Source organism: Alligator sinensis, unplaced genomic scaffold, assembly GCF_000455745.1.
Source record: "Alligator sinensis unplaced genomic scaffold, ASM45574v1 scaffold611_2, whole genome shotgun sequence".
In the NCBI taxonomy this organism is placed as follows: Eukaryota; Metazoa; Chordata; order Crocodylia; family Alligatoridae; genus Alligator; species Alligator sinensis.
The window spans coordinates 1300248-1322599 of NW_005841869.1; the positions used below are offsets into that span (position 1 = coordinate 1300248).

The 22352-nt window shown below is 38.3% G+C and overlaps 1 protein-coding gene across 7 annotated transcripts in view; it reads left to right on the forward strand.

Moving 5' to 3' along the window:
* The window catches only part of CNTRL (centriolin), a 43237-nt gene that overhangs the window by 3809 nt on the left and 17076 nt on the right, over positions 1–22352 (forward strand). For 5 of the 7 annotated variants that reach the window (XR_003092145.1, XM_025193897.1, XM_025193899.1 and 2 more), the window contains exons 6-20: positions 1139–1325; positions 2221–2414; positions 3832–3888; positions 4845–4964; positions 6528–6756; positions 7440–7549; positions 8777–8971; positions 12398–12551; positions 14818–15038; positions 15741–15917; positions 16859–16993; positions 19057–19202; positions 19811–19991; positions 21091–21270; positions 21830–22009. Coding sequence is in view for 6 of the 7 variants with exons in the window: in XM_025193897.1 (XP_025049682.1) it covers positions 1139–1325; positions 2221–2414; positions 3832–3888; positions 4845–4964; positions 6528–6756; positions 7440–7549; positions 8777–8971; positions 12398–12551; positions 14818–15038; positions 15741–15917; positions 16859–16993; positions 19057–19202; positions 19811–19991; positions 21091–21270; positions 21830–22009 (2466 nt within the window). In the remaining variant the exon portion in view is untranslated. Of the gene's footprint in view, positions 1–1138; positions 1326–2220; positions 2415–3831; positions 3889–4844; positions 4965–6527; positions 6757–7439; positions 7550–8776; positions 8972–10715; positions 10996–12397; positions 12552–14817; positions 15039–15740; positions 15918–16858; positions 16994–19056; positions 19203–19810; positions 19992–21090; positions 21271–21829; positions 22010–22352 lie in introns of those variants that run through there. The other 2 variants (XM_014526683.2, XM_025193919.1) reach the window with 2 other exon arrangements.

Below are 22352 nucleotides of genomic sequence, written 5' to 3' on the forward strand. Positions count from 1 at the left end.
GAAAAAGGTACAGCAGTAATTGATTTACCATCAACTTCACAAGGCTGCTCACTGTGTAATCAGGAAAAACCTTCCTCTGTCACAAGGCATTCAGTTTTAAAACTGTTAGTTAGTCAGGACAAAGCAAGGTTTTGCAAGATGAGGGAAAACTTAATGGAAATGGACAGGGTTTTTTCTCATGGTTTCCATTCCAGTTCTTCATGGACTGTGCATCCACTTGAAATTAGCTCAGGTTAGCACTATGTCTTATGGAAAGCACAGGAACAAAAGTCACCTTTTCCTTGTTTGAGACATGATTAGAGTAACTTATTCATAGATGTTAGGGTCGGAAGGGACCTCAATAGATCATCGAGTCCGACCCCCTGCATAAGCAGGAAAGAGTAGCCCGTTCCAGACCCTGGCCACTCTAACTGTGAAGAAGTTCTTCCTAATGTCCCATCTAAATCTGCTCTCTGCTAGCTTGTGGCCATTATTTCTTGTAACCCCCGGGGGTGCCTTGGTGAATAAATACTCACCAATTCCCTTCTGTGCCCCCGTGATGAACTTATAGGCAGCCACAAGGTCGCCTCTCAACCTTCTCTTGCGGAGGCTGAATAGATCCAGTTTCTCTAGTCTCTCCTCGTAGGGCTTGGTCTGTAGGCCCTTAACCATACGAGTGGCCCTTCTCTGAACCCTCTCCAGCTAACTTCTGAGGTTAGCTGTGATGAGAACTCACATGCTAGTAGCGCAGCTCTTGAAGGAGCCATGGCTACTAGTGGATGAATAGGGTCAGCCCACTATATAGATAGCTGCTTGGGACTGGGGCACCCTTTCCCTGTGAACTCCTATGATCCATTTGACTGGAGTGCTGGACCCTCCTAAGCTCTGAACCTGACTCAAGTAACAACTATTTGGAATTTCCAAAGCCACACTTGCCAGCTTCCTATCAGGAACAGTTTAATTCCAGGACAAGAGTATGCAACTTGTGCTCTGATATTGCTCTACACTTTTGTTCTGTGCACCCTCTTTTTGTATAAAAACAAAATGTATCCTTCACTATGTGATAATTTATTTTATTTAACACCAGCAAATAGGTGGTAAGGAAATGATTGACCTAAAACAGCTGTCTACTCATGGTATCTTCTTTTCTTTGATTTAGCTCCATGACATAGCTAAGCTGAAGCCACTAAAAGACTTGACTTCTCTGTTTCTGGCAAACAATCCAGTTGTAAATCTGCCTCATTATCACCTGTATACCATATTCCACCTGAGGTCACTAGAAAACCTTGAGGGACAACCAGTGACAAATCACGACAGGCAGGAGGCTCTCGAGAGGTTCGATTTAGGTAATTGCTATGATACGTGAGAAGTACTGTGAACTCTACCAAATGTAGATGGAAAGCTTTGTAATTGAGGCAGTTATTTGACAGATTGTTAAATAAGGTTTTGAGTAACATGGATGATACTCCTGAATTTTAAACTCACTATTAAAGTTCACTGCTAATCTCTCATAAACAGCTATTTCCTCTGAAGACCATTCACAAGTTCCTCTAAGAAGAAAAGAAATATGTTAGAATTTTGCACTGCTGGGAGGTTATTAAAAGCAAAAACAGAATTGTCCTTTTATTTAAGTCCATTGTTTAAAAGGCTGACTGTATCCATCATAAGGTCACAAGCATAGTTTTGTTTCTGATTTCACTTTAAATTATTATACTTGATAAGGGTAACAAACATATACTATGTCTAGTTCATGGTTACTCCATTTCTGTGCTTGGTCAGAGAGTTTGAGGAAGAAGAGGGCTATAACTTAAGCTTTTTTCCCCTTCTTAGAAGCAGAGAGAAGTTTAATGATGGCATCCCTGACCCTCTTTGAGCAAGCCATCTTAGAGTCTTAATTTTTGCTCTTGACTGTGCAAAATGTCCTCTTGCAAGGGGTAGAAATGGGCCACTGAAAGTATCTACTTTGTAATCCAGAATGGTTCAGTCCCTGTGCATGTATGTAGTGATAGCTAACAAAAAGAGCCATTGTGGGTTTGAGAGAGTATTCTTATTATATCTAGGAAGCATGGCAATATAAGTCACTTGAGAATTTTTTCAATAACAGTTTTAACTATTCGTATCATTTGCATGGATTCTTTACAGCAATTATTAGATTTATAGGATACTTCTTTTCTGGTTATCATATATTAGATAGAAGAAAATGTGGAAAATGAAGATGAATGTCTTTATTTTGTTTTATAGAAGAGATAGAAAAGTTAGAAAGAGATTTGGAGAAAACAGTAAAAGAGATGGAGGACCTTAAAATTAAACAGTCCCAAGTGCTTGAGCAACTTCAACATCAAGATGAAGCGAACAGATCATTAAAAGAGAAGGCCTTGCAACAGAAACAAAGTTATAAAGAACTTCAGAGGGACCTAGACACCAAAAATGAACTGGTAAACTAACACTTTGCATCAGATATATTTGGGAATAATATTTTTTTACATATTCATAGATAACTGTGAATTTTAAATGCTAGGAATTTATGTTTAAATTTGTATTTGGATCTCTGTGGCTTGAAGGGCATTCTCATCTGGCAGGTGGCTTTTTCATCCATGTCTTGGAGCAATGGGCAAAATCTATATTACAAAAACTAGCACTATCCCAAGTAGCAGTTCTAGCATAGAGGCAAAAGAAGGGATGGATCATAGCAAATAACCTCACCATATCAGAAAACCTCAAACTTCAAGGGTTCAGCAAGGTAAAGATGCCTGGAGAAGCTTATTAGGCAGGTAGAGACAGGACTTCAGTTTGCAGATTTGTTGACTTGGGCACCTTTCACATGCAGTAGATTCACTAAAGCCAACAGTCCACTAGTATGCTTCAGATGTCTTTGGATGGTGTTCCCTCGAAAAAGCTAAAGTAATGTACATATTAGGAAAAAGTGGCTAACCGGAGGATGCTTTGCTGGTGTTGCCAAGGAATAGTTATGCTCTAATTTTGCAGTCAGTACCTCAAAATCATGTAAATAGCAGAAACAATAACTCAATTTGATTTAATTTAGAATAAAACATTTGTGTCCTAGCGCATGACTTGCCCCATTTTTCTCTCTTTCCTTCTCAACAGCGCTTACATTTTTGCCCCCATGATTGCTCCTACAACTCTTTATCCTATGTACTATTTAAGTAGCCTGTAAGCTACCAACAAAAATGGATGTTAGTTGTCTTGCCACTTAGTTTGACATGGAAATAGGCCTTTTGGGATATACAGATTTCTCATGAGATTAAGCCTTTTAAGGTATAAAATGTTGTATATTTTCTATTGCTTTAGTAGTAAAAAAGCTATTTGTCTCTAGTCCCTTTTTGTTTTAAAATTCTGTGCAACAATAAGAGGTTAAGTTCCTCAGAGCTGCTAAACTTCCAGCATACTGAAACTTCTGCACTATTTTTTAAGCTGCTGCTGTAATAATGTAAAAAATCTTGAAATTTATTTAATCTTTGTTGGATATAAAATACAACATTTACAAAATTGGCTCCTAGAATGTGATGCTCTATATTGCCAAGTAATAATTAATTCATTCATATGTATGGTAAGTTCCAAGTAATATAGATATATATATAATTAAACTCGTCTTTCAGACATGCACATCCATATGGCATGTCCTTTAAAATATTATTGCTTAATTTTCCCATAAAGTTAATTAAGTAGTTTACTTTTATAAATATTTCCAACACACTTTCTTCTAAACAGCAGCAGGTTTATGAAAAGTAGTTTTCAAGTATAGCAGGGTTTAGCAGAGTATGTATTACAACTTAACCCACTTTTAGATGACCTTTTAGATGACAAACATTGCTTGCTTCTTTCTCCCTTTAGCTGGTATCTTGGTTTGTCACAGTTCCCTTTCTGCTGAGCCTTTATTCCTCACTAAAGGTAGTCCCCATGTACAGCTGGACTGCACAGGTTTTTTTTATTGTGCATAAGAATTGCTTGCATGGTCAGTAGTGTCTAAACATAAAAGGTTCCAATGAGACTGTTCATTTGATGTAATTTATTCTCTCAGTCATCTTCCATTTTTGGAATTTGACCATTTTTTTTGCATGGCATGAAATACTTTAATTTTTAAACATTTTGTTAAGCCTACTGCGTATTCCTGTCTATTCTATTTCCCCTTTTCACTCCATTAGTCCTGTATTCTGCTTTCTATTGAGGCCTTGCTGCATGCTCTCCTTCAGGTCTTCAGCATGAAAATATGGTCCCCCCACCCCCCTCCAAAAAAAATCACATGATGGACCTCTACTAAAAGTTGATTAATGGCAAAGGTTTAAAATACATTAATATTTACTGTTTTAAAGTACTGTAAATAGTATCTTTTCAATTAGGAGAATTTTACATTCCTGTCAATGCAAAAAAAGAAAAAGTAAGTGTGTTGAGTCACACAATGAACCATATCATTATCATTCTTCAACTGTTAACGTTCTTTAAAATTTAATTGGGTACAGTTTAGGTTGCCTTCTGCTAAATGACCAGTTGCAGAACCTTACCATGAATGACAAATCTTTGACGAAGCCATTTATTGCAACGGTTAGCTATGTTTGAATCGTATGAAATGAAGTTTCAAAGGACCTTCATGTGATCATTTGTACTGAAATTGTGGTGGTTTTGTCTGCCCTTGTTTATAGTAATTTAAAGCTAAGGTAAAATACATCCTTGTGTTACACCTGTTGCCACAAAAAAATTTATAACTTTTTTTTATATCACTGCAAAGGCTTTGGAATGACTGTGTACTTCATACACACATCATACGCTGTTAATTTGAAATGTATCTTGCAATTCATTGTGGTCATTTCTTGATGACAGTGCTTCTTTTTGTTTCATGCTGCCATTAGCTAAAGCAGAAGACTGTGGAGTTAACCCGAGCCTGCCAGAAGCAATATGAATTGGAGCAGGAACTGGCTTTTTATAAGATTGATGCCAAATTTGAGCCATTGGGTTACTTTCCATCAGAGGTAATATTTTCAAATATGAATTTTGTGTTTCTCAAACTGTGAAGGAGGTTATATTTTTTGCCCACTCGTAAATCTTGCTTTACATATGGATCCTTGTTATAAATAAATGGAACTGTAACTTTGATTTTAAATAAGTTTAATCATTTTAGCCCGCGTGTTTTCTTGATGAGATTAAAATTAATATTTCTTAATATTATATAGTTTTTAATATGTACATAATGCAAATACTTTGTTTAGCTTAATGGAGCAAACAAATACAGCATCGGTCACTAATGATAATCATGCAAAGGATATTCCCCGCTCTGGGCTTCATTCTGCAGCTCTTGCTCACTCTGTGTGAACTTCTGGCTCCCTGAACTCAGTGCCAAAGCTCCTGTTGATCTAAGGGGTCAGGTTTTCCATCCTCTGTGGTGTACTTACTCCCAAGAATAGCTACTTTTTGGTTCAGAATTTGACCTTCTCCTTTAGAGACATAGGCATTGAAGGAGAGCGCACAATAAAAGTATACGTGGAGCAATACATTTTAATTGTTAAAAACGCAATTTTTGCTAAAGCTTAAAAGGTAACAACTTTAAAAAAAATCACATTTATCTCATGGTTTACACTATTTTAATGTTATAAGTATATCTAAACATAAGAAAGAAACACAACTCCTTAAGCTAGTATTAGTTGTTGCAGTTGATGATATTTGAATAAGGTTTCCCTTGCTTTACGCTGTACACGTGTTCCTGGAAAATGGTGCATAGCTCAAATTCGCATAAAGGGAACCCACTTAACAATGTAACAAATAGGGATCCGTTCCAAGACCTCGACCGTACTGACATGGTGTCGCACCGTACCTGGGGCAGCTGCAACTCCAGAAACATGGGCACCAACTGCCCTGAGCGGCAGCCGTGGGTGCTGCTGCTGGGCGGCTTCATGGCTTGCTGCTCCCGGGGCGCCATGCTGATGGGGCCAGACCAGGTTGGGCTGCAGGAGCCAATGCTGCAGCCTGGCTTAGGCACCACCACCCGGCTCAGCCCCCGCAAATAATTTGTATTTCCTCTGTCTATGGTGTCACTCCCACAATACGCTGCATAAAGCAGCTGACTGCAGGTTTCCACCACAGTGATCATATAAGAGTGAATTTACCTTGCATATAATGAATTTTTGGTATAAAAAGGGTCACTGAATAAGAGCAAATTTGCACATACAGAACCTGCATAAAGCGAGGGTAACCTGTGTGGTCATTATAGACAATTAAAATGCCTGCAGGACTGGAACTACAGACATTGTTCTCTTTCCTTCCCCCCCAATACTGTTTGTATGACCCGTTCCTATGTAACAACCAGGAAGGGAAACATTTTAAAAACAGAAAGCATTCACTGTAAAACCAGATACATTTGTAAAAGGAATCAAGGTATGCATAACATTTGAAACTTCATTTAACTCTTATTTTTAAACTGTCAAGTTTTCAAGTTAGTCTCCCTTCAACGTAGGTTAAATTCAAGCTTAAATATGCAAAATTATTATTTCCCAGCATATGAAATAATGTAATATACATTGTTAAATGTCATCTTTCAGGATGTTGAACTTGATGATGTACCTGGTGAAAGTCCTTACATCGGTAAAGCTAGATATAAGAGAAACATGTATACCAGAGAAAGTTACATTTCTAATAAAGCGCAGCAAATTCAAGTTAGAAAAATAGAAGCAGATGAAGATGATCTACATAGGAACCAAGAACTTAAATCACAGCTTCATCAAACTCTAGATAGAGAACTAGAAGATAAAGAAAAAAAGATACAAGAAGGTAAATTTGGAAGTTTTCACAAGTAAAATCATTATTACTATTATTATTGTTGTTTTGGTTGTTGTTGTCACCATCACTGTTATTGAGATGTATACAAACCTGGTTCCCTTTATCTGCTGCCAGAGGAACATTTTGATTCAGACTGAACTTAATAATAATAATAATAATAACAGCTAAAACTTTATAATCAAGGTGGCCTCTAAAATTACCCAAAAATAAGGAGTTAAATAAGAGAATTTTGCATGAGGGGACTTGGGAGGAAAATATTATTGGTTTTAGTTGCTAAAAATGTTGTGCTAAGAGCAAGACTCATTTATAGGCTTCAGATGTACCCACCAAGAGATTTCTCTCCTTCTTCCAGCTGTGAGCTGTAAGGTGAAAGAAGTTGAGAAAGTTGAGGGGGTTGGGGAGTGATAGGGGAGAGAGTGGGAAAAGTGGTCTCCTGCCCACATGGACCCTCCATACCAGCTGTGGATACAACTTTGCACTGTTGCACTTTCTTTTTTCGGCAGTGAGGGGGGCTCAGCAAGGTCATTGCTACCCCTGTCCGATCCCCACACAGCTCTGAGGATTGCAGAGAGACTGATGTTGCTTAAGGTAGCATGATAGGATATAGTGCATATACATCAATGCTTCTTAGAAATTATTTAAACGTGCTGTGGTGGGGATTTATTTCTTTGCAGCGCAAGGAAGATTAGCAGAATTGCAAAATGAAATAGTAAATGGAGAACAACAAGTTTTGAAAGCAACAGTGGAACTTAAACAACTTCAGGATGCTTTGGCTCAGAAAAAAGTATGTAAAAACCAACAACCTTATCAGGAGAGAAAATAAACATGTTGAAGCAGTGTAGGCATAGAAAACTGAAGTGTCCTCTTCCCATTTCACTTCTCAAAGTGTCTTAAATGCCTATGAATGAGGGGTGCAGTGTCAGGGTGGTTAAGACAACTTGTGCGACTTCTGAGATGTCAGCTTGAGCATCCCTGAGAACTCATGTTGAGGAGCTAGATAACTTTAAAACATAAAGTACATGCAGTTGAAATTACAGTCCAGTTTGTCAGAAGATTAAGTGGTTGTTGCTTTTGTGCAAAGGACTTTGAACGGAAATGTGTATGTTGCCGTATGTGTCCATATCAGTAATCGCCAATAAGAGCCCCACTTTACGAAACAGGATTTCAATCCTGACCGCATTTTTTCAGTGCCCGTTGCCAGCAGTATGTGCACTGTCTCAGGAGTTAGGTAGTTTTAGTAGACTCGGCAGAAAGTAACAGTGCTGATGCTATGCCTTCATATAATGAAGAGGGTATAAACTCACATGTTTCTTGGATTCACATGATGCTAATACTCTGGTGAATTAAAGTAAGTCTTTTACAATGCAGTCTGGTACTCTCATATTTTGGAATAACAATGAGTTAAACTCAGAAGTAAACATTGTAGCTGCACAAAAAATAGAAAGACCAGAAAGGATGTTTCAGCATATTTAAAAGTGTATCTACAGCTTTTTGGTTTGTGTCCTCAACTGTTCTCACTGATCTTATTGCTATGCACGTTTACACACCAGCAATTTAACATTTTTTTTTCTTTTAAAAAGCCATAGCTTGACAAATTTATTGTAGACTATTTAAGACAGCAAGAAGCAATTATAAGTGATTCAAACGCTTTAACTTTCCCTTAGATTTTTTTCAAATGATATTTAAATGAGGTTTTTAAGATAACTAGCCAAACACCATGACTGCGATTTCCTGGCACAGTAGGCCAAGACTCAAGGTTATATAATTATTAAAGGCAATTCCAAGTATAGTTTGTTCCAGTCTTTATAGTTTGAGAGAGAGAAAATACAATAAACTCTTGCCAGCTGAGCAAAACAACCAGGACTCAAAACTTCAGGGATCAGTGTTTTTAGACAACACATTAGGTTAGATAACTGCAGTCTAATATATGTGACGCATTTATCAAATGAAACTTTCTGAAGCAGGCGTTTATTTTCAAGTTTAATTGCATTTTCCCATGCTCCATCTTCAGATTTCAGAAGCCAATACAGAAACTCTTCAACAGCAATTGAGTGTTAAAATACAGCTCTTAAATCAGTTACGAGATGAAGCTTTGGAATTGGAAAAACAGATGGAAAAGCAGAGACGAGAAATGGGGAAAAAGCAGAAGGAGATCGAAGACTTGCAGAGCTTTATAGATTCTTTAGATCCTAAAGATCCAAGACATGTAAGTTAACTACTAACAATTCAAAAATTAGCTTTTCCATGCTGTTTTTTGTTGTGTTGGAGGGTATCCTTTTGTTAAGTATTTTTCTGATGTATTTTAATAAATCAGAATCCAGTTACACCTAGAAGCATGTGTCCTTCATGCTGTTTAGCAACACTTAATTTCTGAGTTGCATACAACAATTGCTCGCTCTAGTTACTTTTTAAAATGTTGACAAAGTAAAATACAAGTTCCTTCTTTAATAAATGTATTTGTGGAACTAAGTGTTCAACTAAACCACAAGCAGTAGCTTGTAAGAAGATGTATTGTTGGCATCTCTGGAAGTTCAGCTATTCTAGACAAGTCAAAAGCTGCTGTTACTGCTTTGGATCTCTTTTTGCACAGACTCTAATGAAGATGAATTCACATCTCCCCTTATAAGAACTGTTTCCATGATTAGCTGCTTGTGCTCAAGGGCACAATGTCCCTTTCAGGGGAAAAATGCTTTTAATAATTCAAGAATCCCTGTAGTATAATGTATTGTTCTCTGGAGCATACTCTGAGAACTTTAGTGACCAGTAAGTGGACTAATTCTACTATACATATACCATTGGAGTTGCTTTTTCATGGTACATGTTCATGGATAGTACACCACTATCAAAAACCCTTTCTTCAGTCTGCTCAAGTGGCCCAACTGATAGTTTTTTGCTGCAGTTGGCCTGGAGAAAACATCGGTATGGCTTTTGTTTCTCCGGCCTTTACTATATCCTCTTGCTTTTGTACAGTAGGGAGCATAGTGGCTGTGGAACAAAGAAGTTAATGAACAGTTGCCTTTTATCTTTCCCTGCACAGGACCTGTCTCTGTAAAAGTAATGTACTTGAGCCTTCCACTCTCAGCAGGGGGAACATACAGGCCTATGCTTACTGTATTGTTGAAGAAGAGGTTTCAGTTTCTGAATACCTGGAGGCAAATGCAAATATTCCAAGAAATCTATCTTGATAGACCCATTTCTTTTATCGCTTTAAAAGCAGTCCATAAAAATGTAACCGTTAGCATAATTGTGGTTTCTAACCCCAGCAGATGTTGTATACCGGAGATTTAAATTAATATGAAGTGAAATTAAAGTACATTCAGTTTGAAATGTGCAGCCTAAAATATGACTTATTTTTTTAAATAATAGCTTTCTGTATTCAGAGGTGTTGGTTGTAGCCGTGTTGGTCTAAGAGCATAGGCAGACAAGGTTCTTAAAGTACATGTGATATCTTTTATTAGAGCAACTAAATATTTGGAAAAAAAAATTATTTGCAAGCTTTTGGGTACAAACGCCTGAAAGCTTGTTTCCCCCCCCCCCCCAATGTTTGTACCCAAAAGCGTGCAAAGAATAATTTTTTCAACTGTTTAGTTGGTCTAATAAAAGAGGTCACATTTACCTTAAGAACCTTGTCTAGCTTTCTGTATTTGCATTCAAGCTGGGTTTTTTTATTTATGTCAATATAGACACAAAGTATCCCCAGGCCTGATTTCCTGCTTTTGCCTGAGGGCCAGAGGCTCTGATTTAAAATGTATTTTAAACTGACAGTTAAGAAAATAGGCGGATTGTAATGTTCTGTGTTTGGGGAAGATTTCTTAAACCAAAGGAAGCAGGCTTCTCTAAAGACTAAGCCCAGCCTCTTGGAGGGTAGATTGACTGTTTCTAACTCCGTAGTGGATTGGCTGTGGACATAGCTTCCTGTGTTGTGATTTAAAGCAAACAGGGCAGAGTTGAGCTTGCAGAGACAAGCAGTGATCGGAGAGCATGTCACTACTCTGCAGTCATGACAAAGAAACTCTGAGCCTCTGCAACTTCCCGTGGTTTCCAACCACATGCTCGCCCGTGTCGTTGTCAAACAGAGAAGACTGGAAGAGAGAAGACAGAAGAGAAACCATGGTCTATTTAAGCAACTTTCTGTGATTATGTTCTTTGTTTTTAAGTAACATGAATTCTAAGTTACGGGTGGGGTTTTTTGCAAATGACTTCAGAGGAAGGAAAGACAAAGACAAAGCTGTAAGTGTTTTTCTTAACAATGCTCTTGTGACATTCAACAGCTGCAGCACCATAAGGATTCAACAGCTGCAGCTGTATTTGACTTTATTTGGTAGAAGTATATTTTGGAAGTTAAAACTGTTAAAACCATGTAATCCTTTTTTGACAGGTGGTGATTTTGAGTTGTTTTCATGTGAATGCAAAGGGCTGTAACTGCATATTTTAGAAATACTGTGTTACATGATTTATTTCTGCCACAGCAGTTTCGTGAAAAGCAAAATGGCTGTATAAGTTAAGCATATGTTTTTATGGCTTTATTTGAAAATGTAAATGTCTTACAGTAACACAACTTTAAAAAATATACATTGTAGAATTTGAGGAATGAATTAAAACATAAGTAGCCAGATAAAAGCCTGTTCAGGAAGCCTGTAAAGCTTCCTGTAGTTTAAAAAATTAAACTTTGTATTATGAAAGTTTCTGAAATTACGTATGTTGTGTTTTGAAATTTAATTACAAGTAACCCAGATCAACAATATTATCCGCATGAACTGCATTCAGTTATAAAAACAAGTTGCACAGCACATGGTAGATCAGAAACTTGTCACTGTTTTCAGTTGTTTTGGGGGCACTGCAGATTAATTGAATGTGGCTGCTCCTAGGAAACTTCAACTTTAAAAATAAAAATGAAAGAAAGGTGAAACTGGGCTGACTTGTTAGTTGTATTCAGTAATTTAATGTAGAATATTTAAGCTCAGTTATTAAGCTTTTTTTATTTTTCTCCCGTAAACTGGAGACTGGTAGTGCTTTCTGGGAGATAGCTTGCTTCGCTACCATAGATGGAAAATAGGATGATGAAGGACACGAGGAGTTTATCCTGCATAAAGGAGTAGAGTGGGATTATCAGATTCTGAGGGCAGTCCTGTTCTTACTTTCTTGGCTTGAGTAGGCTAATGAATTTGTGAGAATAGAAGTTGAAAAAAGATGTTTTCAGGGCTATTACAGATACGTATGTCCTTCTCCCCTCGAAGTAACAGGAAATTTGCTGTATATTATAGGATTTGTATGCTAGAAAGAGCTTACCTATTGGAGGTGAGTGCCTTTTGAAGAAGTAACAATAAATGACATGCTACGAGAAGGAAGAAATTGTTAGAGCATCACACTTCCAGCTGTAGGGTATTTCAGAAACACCGGGCGTGTCTGTACGTGCAATTAATGCTATTTGTTTTTACTGTGCAGTAGACTAATTTACGGTGCAGTAAGCACCTGCACATGTAGACAGTGATGCTTTTCTGCGCAATAGATTAGTCTGCTGCACAGTAAAGCATCTCATGTAGACATGTCACTGAGTTAAAAGACTGAGTTCAACATTTTTAATTGTTACTGATAAATTTTGAAGGTTTATCTGTATAACTTCAATTCACAGGCTCACATGAAGGCTCAGAAAGCAAGTAAAGAGCAGCAACTTAATATGATGAACAAGCATTACAAAGAACTTGAAAGTCGCCTGGATGAGATGCTTTCTCGGATCGCTAGGGAAGCTGAGGAAATTAAGGACTTGGAGCAGCAGCTCACAGATGGTAAAGCAGACTTGGTCTCTGGAGAATGTTGCTTCCTAAACAACTCTCCCAATTCCTTGTTGGTCTTCACTGAACAGAGCTCGTAATTAGTTCTAAATTAGTCCAAAAGGAAAAAATATCACTAGGAAGAGGGAAAATGAGGCTAGAGGAATGAGAAATAGTGTTTAGTTCTATGTTTGTGTTGGATATGTAAAATACTGTACAGAAGGCACAGAAACCTGGGAGGGGTCTTTTGGTTTTAGACAGGACACTATTTCCAATGCTTAGAACAAAGGCAAAAAGTAGCATGAGGGCAGAAGATTAATTTGTAGAAAGATCTCTTTTTGGTGACCATAACAATAATCCTCTTGTGTTGTTTCTTGAATTTAAAACAATAAAGTGAAAGTTCACAATTTTTCCAGTAAGCTAGAAAATGTACAGTTAATAACTAGACCTGTCACTTCAGATCAAGGAAAGGACACTTGAAAGGATGCATGCAGAGGGAGATTGCAGACAACAGTGTGTTTATAATTAATATCTAGCTTTGTATGTAGTGTTTTACAAAAGAGATTAGTATCATTATCTCTCTTTCAGATGTAGAAAGTCATGCACAAAGTGGGAAGGAAGTTCTCATATCAGCTTACAAGCCAATTACAGAGCTGGGAATAGAATTTAGGTCTCCTAATGTGTCAGGTATTCAGGCTGTAATTACCCGAAATCTTGCAATTAAATAATTTTTTTTGCAAAAGTCTAGTTGGTCTAATAAAAGATATCACCTCTATCACGAGTCCTGATTGGTGTCCTAATGGCCATTTCAACTATCCTATAACACATATGAGAGAACTATCCATAACACATATGAGAGAAGCTTTTTCCAACTGTAAACTGTTGCTTCTCTTCCATGTGTTACTTTAAACTTATTCCTAGGTAACATGCATGAGTTGGTTCAGGAAGTAACTATTGTTGAGACACTCAATTTAAAAAAAAAAAGAAACTAATAAAATATACCTAACTAACTAAAAGCTGCAGATTCAGCTAACTTAATTGTAATTACCCAGGTGAAAAAAAGATGTAGCCATTGTTATGGACGGCCTACTAAAAATATCTGCGCAATATATGGAAAAAGACAAAAATAAAGCAAACTAGATATTACTGTTATCATAGTTGGGTCAACTCCTAGTCTTCTTCCTATCCCCCTCCTCCCCCCCTTTACCTCCTCAGGAGGAGGAACAGAACATACCCTAGGTGATTTTCAGGCCACGAACATTGGCTATTCCAGCCAGTGAAAATTGGAACTAAGAATTGCTCTAATTTGTATTGGAGCTGGGTCCATAGCATTTTGTGAGAGCAGAAAAGAATCTCAGCATCCCCCTCGCAGGTTCTGAACACAGCATGTGTACGTCAAGGGACTGATTGAGCCCACTGTGTTACAAATTCTCATTGTCATCTCAAAGAGATAACAAATATAGGGAGTTCACATGAGTGACTGAACTGAGCAGAGTATCCAGGTTTGCAATTAAAGACATTTTGCAAAATTCTAGTTGGTCTAGTAGAAGATACCACCTCTCCCACGAGTCCCGATTCCTTTTGAACCGAGCAGAAGCATCCTGAATGAAGCTAAAAAAATAAGAACTACTTAAGTTTAAAAGGCGAGAACACAGGGTAGTTTATAATGTCAGGAATGCTATAAAGAAGCTCAGACACTTCATACCTTCTTTTGTACACAAACAGTTGTGATTAAATAAAAAGGCAGTGCACGCAAATGGATTTGTGCTTGTCAGTGTGGGGCTCGGAAATTCCTTCTGAGCCTAATTAGTGCGTGACTCATTGCAAGATACCATTGAGACCTACAGTTTAGTAGGATTCGAAAAGGATACGATGCTCATGTGGACTGCATATTTTAAAGGATAGAAGCCTTCTAGCAGAACAAATGCAGACAGAAAATGCATATGAGGATGCTTCTCCTTAACTGTCATTAGGAGACACTGGCTGGTGTCAGAGATGGTTGCTGGATTTAGACTGACCTCTGGTCAGATCCATTATGGCAGCTTCCGAACTTGAGACTGATATTTTGTGACTGAACACTAGTTTGCTTTGTTTTATTTCTTTGTAACTTCTTGAAAAGATTAATATATTGTGTTCTAATAAAGAGAAGATTAAAAATATGGAAACTGTATTGAAGGAATAAAAATGCCTGTTCTTTTCATCTTGTATGCTTACAAGAAGATCACTTTTGAAATAAATGTCTTTTTTTGAGTGCACTAATTTTATTTTGTTCCTTGTGCAGGTCAAATAGCAACAAATGAAGCACTGAAGAGGGATTTAGAAGGAATTATCATTGGGCTACAGGAATACCTTGAAAGTGTTAAGGGTCAGGCCAAACAAGCCAATGATGAATGTAAGGAGTTACAAAAAGATAAAGCAGCTTTGCTACAGAGGTTGGCTGAACTAGAAGAGGAAAGAAACCAGCTGGAAATAGTTGCCATGGATGCAGAAAACATGAGAAAAGTAAGACCATCTTTTTCCAAATCCCAGAGAATAAATTTAGAAAGTATAGAGGATTGAATTCTGAACTGTGAAACAATGTTACAGACCAAATTCTGTTCCAATAGGGTAACAAAATGTGGCCTTTAATACTTGTAAAACACTTACAAAGTCTACAGTCATCTGAATATTTTAAGAAGCAATGCACTTTCCTGCATTTACAAAGAAGCTCATGGGTACATCAGCCTGCTATTAAAAACTGATTTCACTGTCCTGTTAAAGAGTAATGTTGAAACTCCAGTGCATGTCTGTACAGTTTGCTGAATTCTTGTTGTGAGCAGACTTTGCAGAGCCTGCCTCTCTTAGCAGTACTGTGATTAGGAGTTAGGCAGACAAGGTTCTTTGGGTAAATGTGATGCCTTCTCTTAGACCAATTAAATAGTTGGAAAAATTGTTTTTTGCAAGCTTTCAGGCACTAACACCCTTCTTCAGGCACAGGTAGCATCTGTTGTTGCTTTGTGTGCTCTTCTGGGTAGAATCCGGCTCTCCTGTGATCAGGAGATACTACTCTTGTGATATAAATGATTGACTTCCTGAATGCCAGGAAACAGGATTTCTTGGGGCATGTTCTCTAGCTAACACTTGTACTGCATTTGTTTGCACTAGAATATGATATGGATCCATGAAATATGTTTGTTGGTTTCTGAGCTGGATGTGTTCTTCCAGGAAATTACAAAGCTAGAAACCACACTCCTCGAGCAGCGTGAAATGAATGATTCTCTCAGAGAGGCACAAGGGGATCTCAGTGCATATGAGGCTGAACTGGAGGCTCAGTTGAAAGACAGAGATGCTGAAGCCAATCAACACGAGGAAGAGCTGGAGAGACTGAAACAACTTAGTCAGGTAAAAATTGAATTGTGGGACTCTAAATGATGATAAGACTGGAAAAAGCATCAGTAAATTAGCCCAATTTGTTATTTTGTTCATAGTCCGAAAAATATTTCCCTTTAGCATGCTAATATCATGGGGTTTCCAGGGTAGCTTTTTTTATCAGTCATAAGTTTGTTTGTTTTAAAGAGCCTCTGAGTCCAATATTGACATGCTTAATAGCCACCCCAAGTCAACGGTTATGTCAGAAACAGAATTCTCTGATTTCAAGTTGGCTTTCAAGAACACAGAATATGTCCCCAGCGTTATCTAAGCCATCAGTTGTTTCCTAAAAAAGGTACCTAGCATGATTGACGGTGTCACTTCAGTATGATTTACAACTTTATGCTGCATACAAGATAGAGAATACTTTGGGACTGTCCATGAAGAATATGATCTGAATTTAAACAAAGTAGAAATTACGGTTCTCCAGAAATACGTTGATTATACAAACAGGCATGTGATGAAGTCGGTTGTTGCCTGTGAATGCTCATGACTCTATGAAGCAATTAGTTTCTGCTGTTCCTTATGCCTGACTTCAGACAAAGACAAGGATAATGCCAGTAGAACGCTCTTGGGTAGTTAAGCAGAGGGTTGGTTTAAAGTTTGTCATTACCCTTTTTTTTTTTTTTTTAATGAAAAAGTGGGTTTTCAGCAAAACATCACTTTTCATTCTATTGCTTTTCTTAAAGCATTCACTTTCCATTGAACTTCTTTTAACCAAACAGCTTGATAAAACAGAATTGTAACTTACTGACTATTGAATTTTCCTGGGAAATAGCGGTAAAAAAAACCTTCCATTTTTATAACAATTTCCGTTAAGGGAAAATTTAGAATATTTATTATTCAGGTCAAATTATTGGTGTGGGAGCCACTGCTGCTCTGTGTCTTAATTTGAAAACTTTCTGTGGTTATAGATGGAGCTCTCAGCTCTGCAAGATGAACTTGACAAAGAAAAGCAGGCACTGGAAAATGCTCTGACCAAAGCACAGATGTCAGAAGAGAAGGAACAGGAAAACAATAAACTACTGTCCCAGCTCAAACAAGTGCAGGTTAAATATTTATTGTCTCACAATTTACCTGATATTTGGCATGTTCTGTCTTTTTTCCAAAAGAGAATTAGTACTTTGTTTTCCCTCCATTGTATCCTCTGCATCCTTTTTACAGCCTCAAGTAGCATGGCTTTCCCCCCCCTAATGAGAGTACTTCTGCACAGAGTCTCTGTGTTGCAGTCAATATCCTATTTTAGAAATTTGGGTAGGTATTGCAAAGACTATGAAATAGTGGGTTCTATAATACTCTAGAGGGACTGGTTATTCTTTTAAGGAAGCACATCGTTCTTCCGCTTCCCTCCTTCCTTCCAGGATTTGGTGATTGTGAGGAACAGCGAGGCTTAGGGCTAAGTCCAAAATAATAAATTGAGCACCTAATGCCAGACTTAAGCACCTAAATTCCACCTAAGGCCAAAGTTGCAGCCCAACACTCCCTGCTCTTCTGCTACTTAACCCTGGTGGTACTTGAATACTGTAGGCTCTTAAAGTTTCTGCCATGAAGGTTCCCTACATGCTTGAAATCTCGGCTTCATGCACAGAAATGTGTCAGTTCTGACAGCTGAAGAACTCAATATCTAATCATACCCAACCCTGACGGAGATCTAGAAAGGGCTTAGGTTGTTCTACCTAAGTCCCATGAAGAGTTCAGTCTAGTAGGTGTCTTCAGAGCACTTGGAAAAGAAAAGCAGGCATTGGAAATTGCACTGACCAGAACAGAGATTTTTGGAAGAAACAGAATAGGAAAATAAGAGGAAATCCTGTAGAAGAGGCTGGTGGGTAGGACACTTTCCCAGGAGTTAGGAGGCCTGGGTTCAGTTCCTCTTAGGACATTTTGCCAGGAGTTAGGAGGCCTGGGTTCAGTTCCTCCTTCTGCCAGATGAGTTTCTGACAGTTGCCCCCAAGAGACTAGAGTCCAATCTAGTCCTGGGTTGAATCCCTGTTTACCTGCAGGTGAAGGCTTAAAGTGGATCATAACTGGATGGATATACCTCCCTGCCACCCTGAGTAAAGCTCTAGAAGGGTGAAATTTAGGTCTTGTTTTTCCTTCTGGCTAATCCCCATAGTTCTCGGAGTTGGGGCTGGAACCCAGGACTTCTTCCTCTCACCTGAGAGCCCAGTAGTAAACTAATAGTCACAGCCTACTAAGTTCCTGAGCTGTCTCTAACCTAATGAATCTTGAATTCTTTCCTGCACAGCTTGAGCAGAAGGATGGAGACTGGAAATTTAAGCCGAGCTATTAATTTATGGGAGAGTGCTGTAACCATTAGGTTATTATAAAAGAGGTGTGCCAACACTTCCACCTGTTTCTCTTCCTCAATACAATGGTCGGCCCTGCTCATTTCTTAAGTTTCTTTGTTCAGATCGGGGTTCAGTCTAGGAGCAATCCTACAAGGGAGAAAACACATTAGAAGTCTGTTGTAGTAGATTTTTGGTCATATCAGAAATTAAATTCAACCAAAGCTTGATGTATTAGCTCTCAGGATACATGTATGGATATGTATCGTTTGTCCTTGCACCAGCTGAATGGGTATTCCTTACTGGAAACCCATCAGCAGAAAAAGAAATCTCAGCTCTCAAACAGTAATCAGTCCTCAATAAGGCTCTGAGACGAAAGGGAATTAATAATAAAGAAAGGACCAATTTTGGAAACAGCAAAGCACATATGAGTCTTGCTAAAAATCATTCTTGTCTTGATCTCTTAATAGGATAATTTTGGGTTCTGTGTATATTTGTATATTCTGTGTCTTTGTACGAGTCTGATTGTTGACACTAGTAGCTGTGTGTTTCAGAGAAGCTTCTCACATTGAGTTCTCTAGTGAAATGAGAATTCTCTTGTTTGCTTGTGTTATCAACTCCTTTATGGCAACAGGTTTTGCACATACAAAGATGTATTTATTCATTATATGCTAAGAAGAGAATAGAATAAAGCAGAGCTTGCTCTTGAATTGCCATTGAAATATCCTTAACAGAAGTAATTGCAAGGAAGAGATTAATTTTATACTGGGGAAAATGTCAGAGTCTATAAAACACTGGAAGCTGAATCTGTAAATCTTGTTTTGTAGGGAGACAATAACCTTTTGAAGCAACAGCTTAAAGATCTTCAAAATCAGCTAAACCATGCAATTGATAACTTAATTCATCCTGAAGAAGTCTTAGCTCGTGTAAGTGAACTCAAACGAAAATTGCAGACAGGAGCTGGAGATATTAGGTGAGTAAAATAACTTATTACTAACACTAAATCTGTGCATATCAGCTCTTTAAATATGCAGGAGCAGTAACATACACGCCATTTCTCTGACTTTGTGTCTTAGTTCAGCTATGCAGAATCCTGCACTCAGTCCCCATAAATCTTCCCTCTACACCTCTACCGATTTTAAATATTATGTGGGTTGGGCTGTCAGAGCAAGACCTCTGCTCCACATCTGTTTAAATAACCTGGGATGGTTCATAAACTCTTGGTCTGATCTAGGGACGGGGAATTATTTTGGGCAGAGGGCCACTTACTGAGTTTTGGCAAGCCACCGAGGGCCACATGACAGGCAGCCCAGGGCAGATTACTATTCATTTTCTAAAGTTTTTAGGGGCCCCGCGGGCCAGATAGAATGGCCTGGCGGGCTGCATCTAGCCCCTGGGCTGCATTTTGCCCACCCCTGGTCTAATCAGATGCCCCACCCCTGTCTCCCCCAGCCCTTTCCCCAGCATGCAGCAGTTGGACAACACTGCACTAGATTAGTAGGTTAAGAAAAGCCCAGATCTAGCACCATGAATTAAAATGACTGCCGTCTCCCTTTGTAACACGAATTATTGTTTTTTCAGATGTCATAATTCAAATGACACTTTAGGAAAAAGCCTTGCAGACCTGCAGAAGCAATTCAGTGAAACCCTTGCTCATTCACAGCAAGAAAAAGAGGAGGCATGGGCTAGACAGAGGCAGCTACAAGAAGAGCTGGCATCTCAGCAAGATATATTGGAAGATTCAAAGGAAAAATACAGACAGGTATGTAACAAAGCTGCAGAAGCAAGAGCAAGAGAGTGACAAGCTAGCTGAAAGAACAAAATTGCTGGGGGGTAGCTAAAGGGATCACACCTCCAATTCAGCAGAGTACTGGCTGTTTCTCAAAGAATAGTAATATCATTCTTTATTACAGAGATGAATATATTTGCTTGCCTGATATGAGTGTGCTAAAACTGAAATATAGAAGCACCTAGCATTGCATTGTAAATCACATGATCAGTGGCTTCTAAATTTCACCTTCTTGTAACAGTAACAGTTTATCTTAAGCAGTGACTATCTCCATCAGTGGGAGACTATATAGATTGTTAAAAATAACATTTTTCATCCCGAGTACTTTATTAACAGCTTTCCCATTATCCAGAATATAATAGTGTGTGTAAAGCAGGGAAGCATGGATGCGTATGAGCACTGCTTTGATTTACACTTGTATCTTACTTGAAGATAGTGCTCAACCTCTTGGTCCTGTGGGCTGGATGAGTGGTGTGGGATTGGTCCACAAATCCATGAAGTTTAGCTACCAAATCAGGCCCCAGACAGCCCAAATCCTGCCTCACACCTAATCTGGCCTGCAGGGCCATGCTATCCACCTGCAGGGCTCCCAACAGGAATTTGGCAGCAGAAATGCGGCAACACTGCCACTGCTCCACCCGCTGCCAAAACTTGGAAAATTTGCTAAAATGGGGAGTTCTGCAGGCCGGATGATACTGCTTTGTCGGCCCACAGCCTGGGGGCTGAGCACCCATGCATTAAACAGCTGTAGAGTTGATTTTTTTCAGCTATCTTTATTGTATGTACCTCACCAAAATCTAGACTCCTAAAAGCTAAATACAGGTAGAAAAAGTAGAAGTAACGGTCAGGGTATCATTTTCAAAAGTACCTAGGGAACTTAAGCTCCTAAATAACTTAGCTGTTTTTAAAATATGACACGATTGTACCAGTGGTTCTTTCTCTGTCTGTCTGGTAACCAGTATGTTGCTAATAGCACGTTCTGACAATCAGATTTTTAACAATCAGCAAGAATATTGATCAGAACATGCACCGAGTGTCTCATGATGTTGCCTCGGATTTACCTTGATTGCAGGTTAAATCTGAGAAGAGGCAGAGTGAGAGCAGGCTTCATCAGTTAGAGAAGAAAATTCAACACTTACATGAAAAAATAAAAAGTATGGAAGAAATACAGGGCCTTGCAGATCAACAACTTCAAGAAGCTGATGAGGAAAAGGAGAAAATTCTTGCTCAGCTGGAAGATTTAGAGAATAAGGTGGGAATAAGGAGGAACAAGTATGCAGACTGAATGCAGTTGCTTGGAAAAGCAACTTTCTTTTAAAATGCTTTGATTTCTAGGGTTTGTATATGTTACCTGGGCTCTAAAGGGGTACGTGTCGTTGTAGTCTCTCCAAATAGAGTGTGGAACAAAATGGCTCGGCATACGGACATAAATAAGAATACCCCGCTGCCAACCGGCAAAGAATATGTTGGCAAACTGTAAATCAGTGACCAAAGATTCAGCAGGTTCTCATATGTGTATTCAGATATTACATATGTAACTCTCACTTTGTAAGATCATTTCAGTTTTATTCTGGTTTAATATTTAAAATGTGTTTTATTTTAAAATACTTTGCATTTAAAAAATACTCAAGTGAAAAAACAAAACCCCCGTGATAATGCTATATAAAGTTGGGCCTAATCATACGATTCCTATGGTACAATAAAATAGCTTATAGAAAGGCTGGAAAAAAGTAATGTCAATATTTAAAGCTTTATCTTACACATTTTTAAAAGTAATAAATGACTATCAAACCCTTTTTTCCCCATTTCAGAAAAAGTTGGAAGGTGCCAAGGCACAAATGCAATTTCTTGGCCTAGATAAAGAACTGAAGGAATTAAAGAAAGCAATAGTTGCTTCGGATAAACTGGCAGCCACCGAACTCTCTCTTGCCAAAGATCAGCTGCAGGCTCTTCACGGAACCGTTCTCAAAATTAACCAAGAGCGAGCTGAGGTGAATTCATCAGCGCAGGGATATTAAATTGGGTGCTATATTTAAGCAATGTTTAACTATACTGGAGCTTGATATAGACAGTCTTCATTTGGGGGCAAGTCTTACTTTAAAATACATAAATTGTTGATATAGCTTAGGAAATTTGAAGACGGATAAGCTTGGTGTCTACATTCAAAACAGTTTTGAAGAGGGAATTTCTACGTAGATGGGAAAAGCAACTACTGTAGCATCTGAAAACTGGAATGTGGTAATAAAATATTTACTTGAGTTAGGAAATATAAGAGCAAGCAAAGATACAATGAGAGCAAGTTCTTAAGGCTTCACACTCTGTGCAGATCTGCAG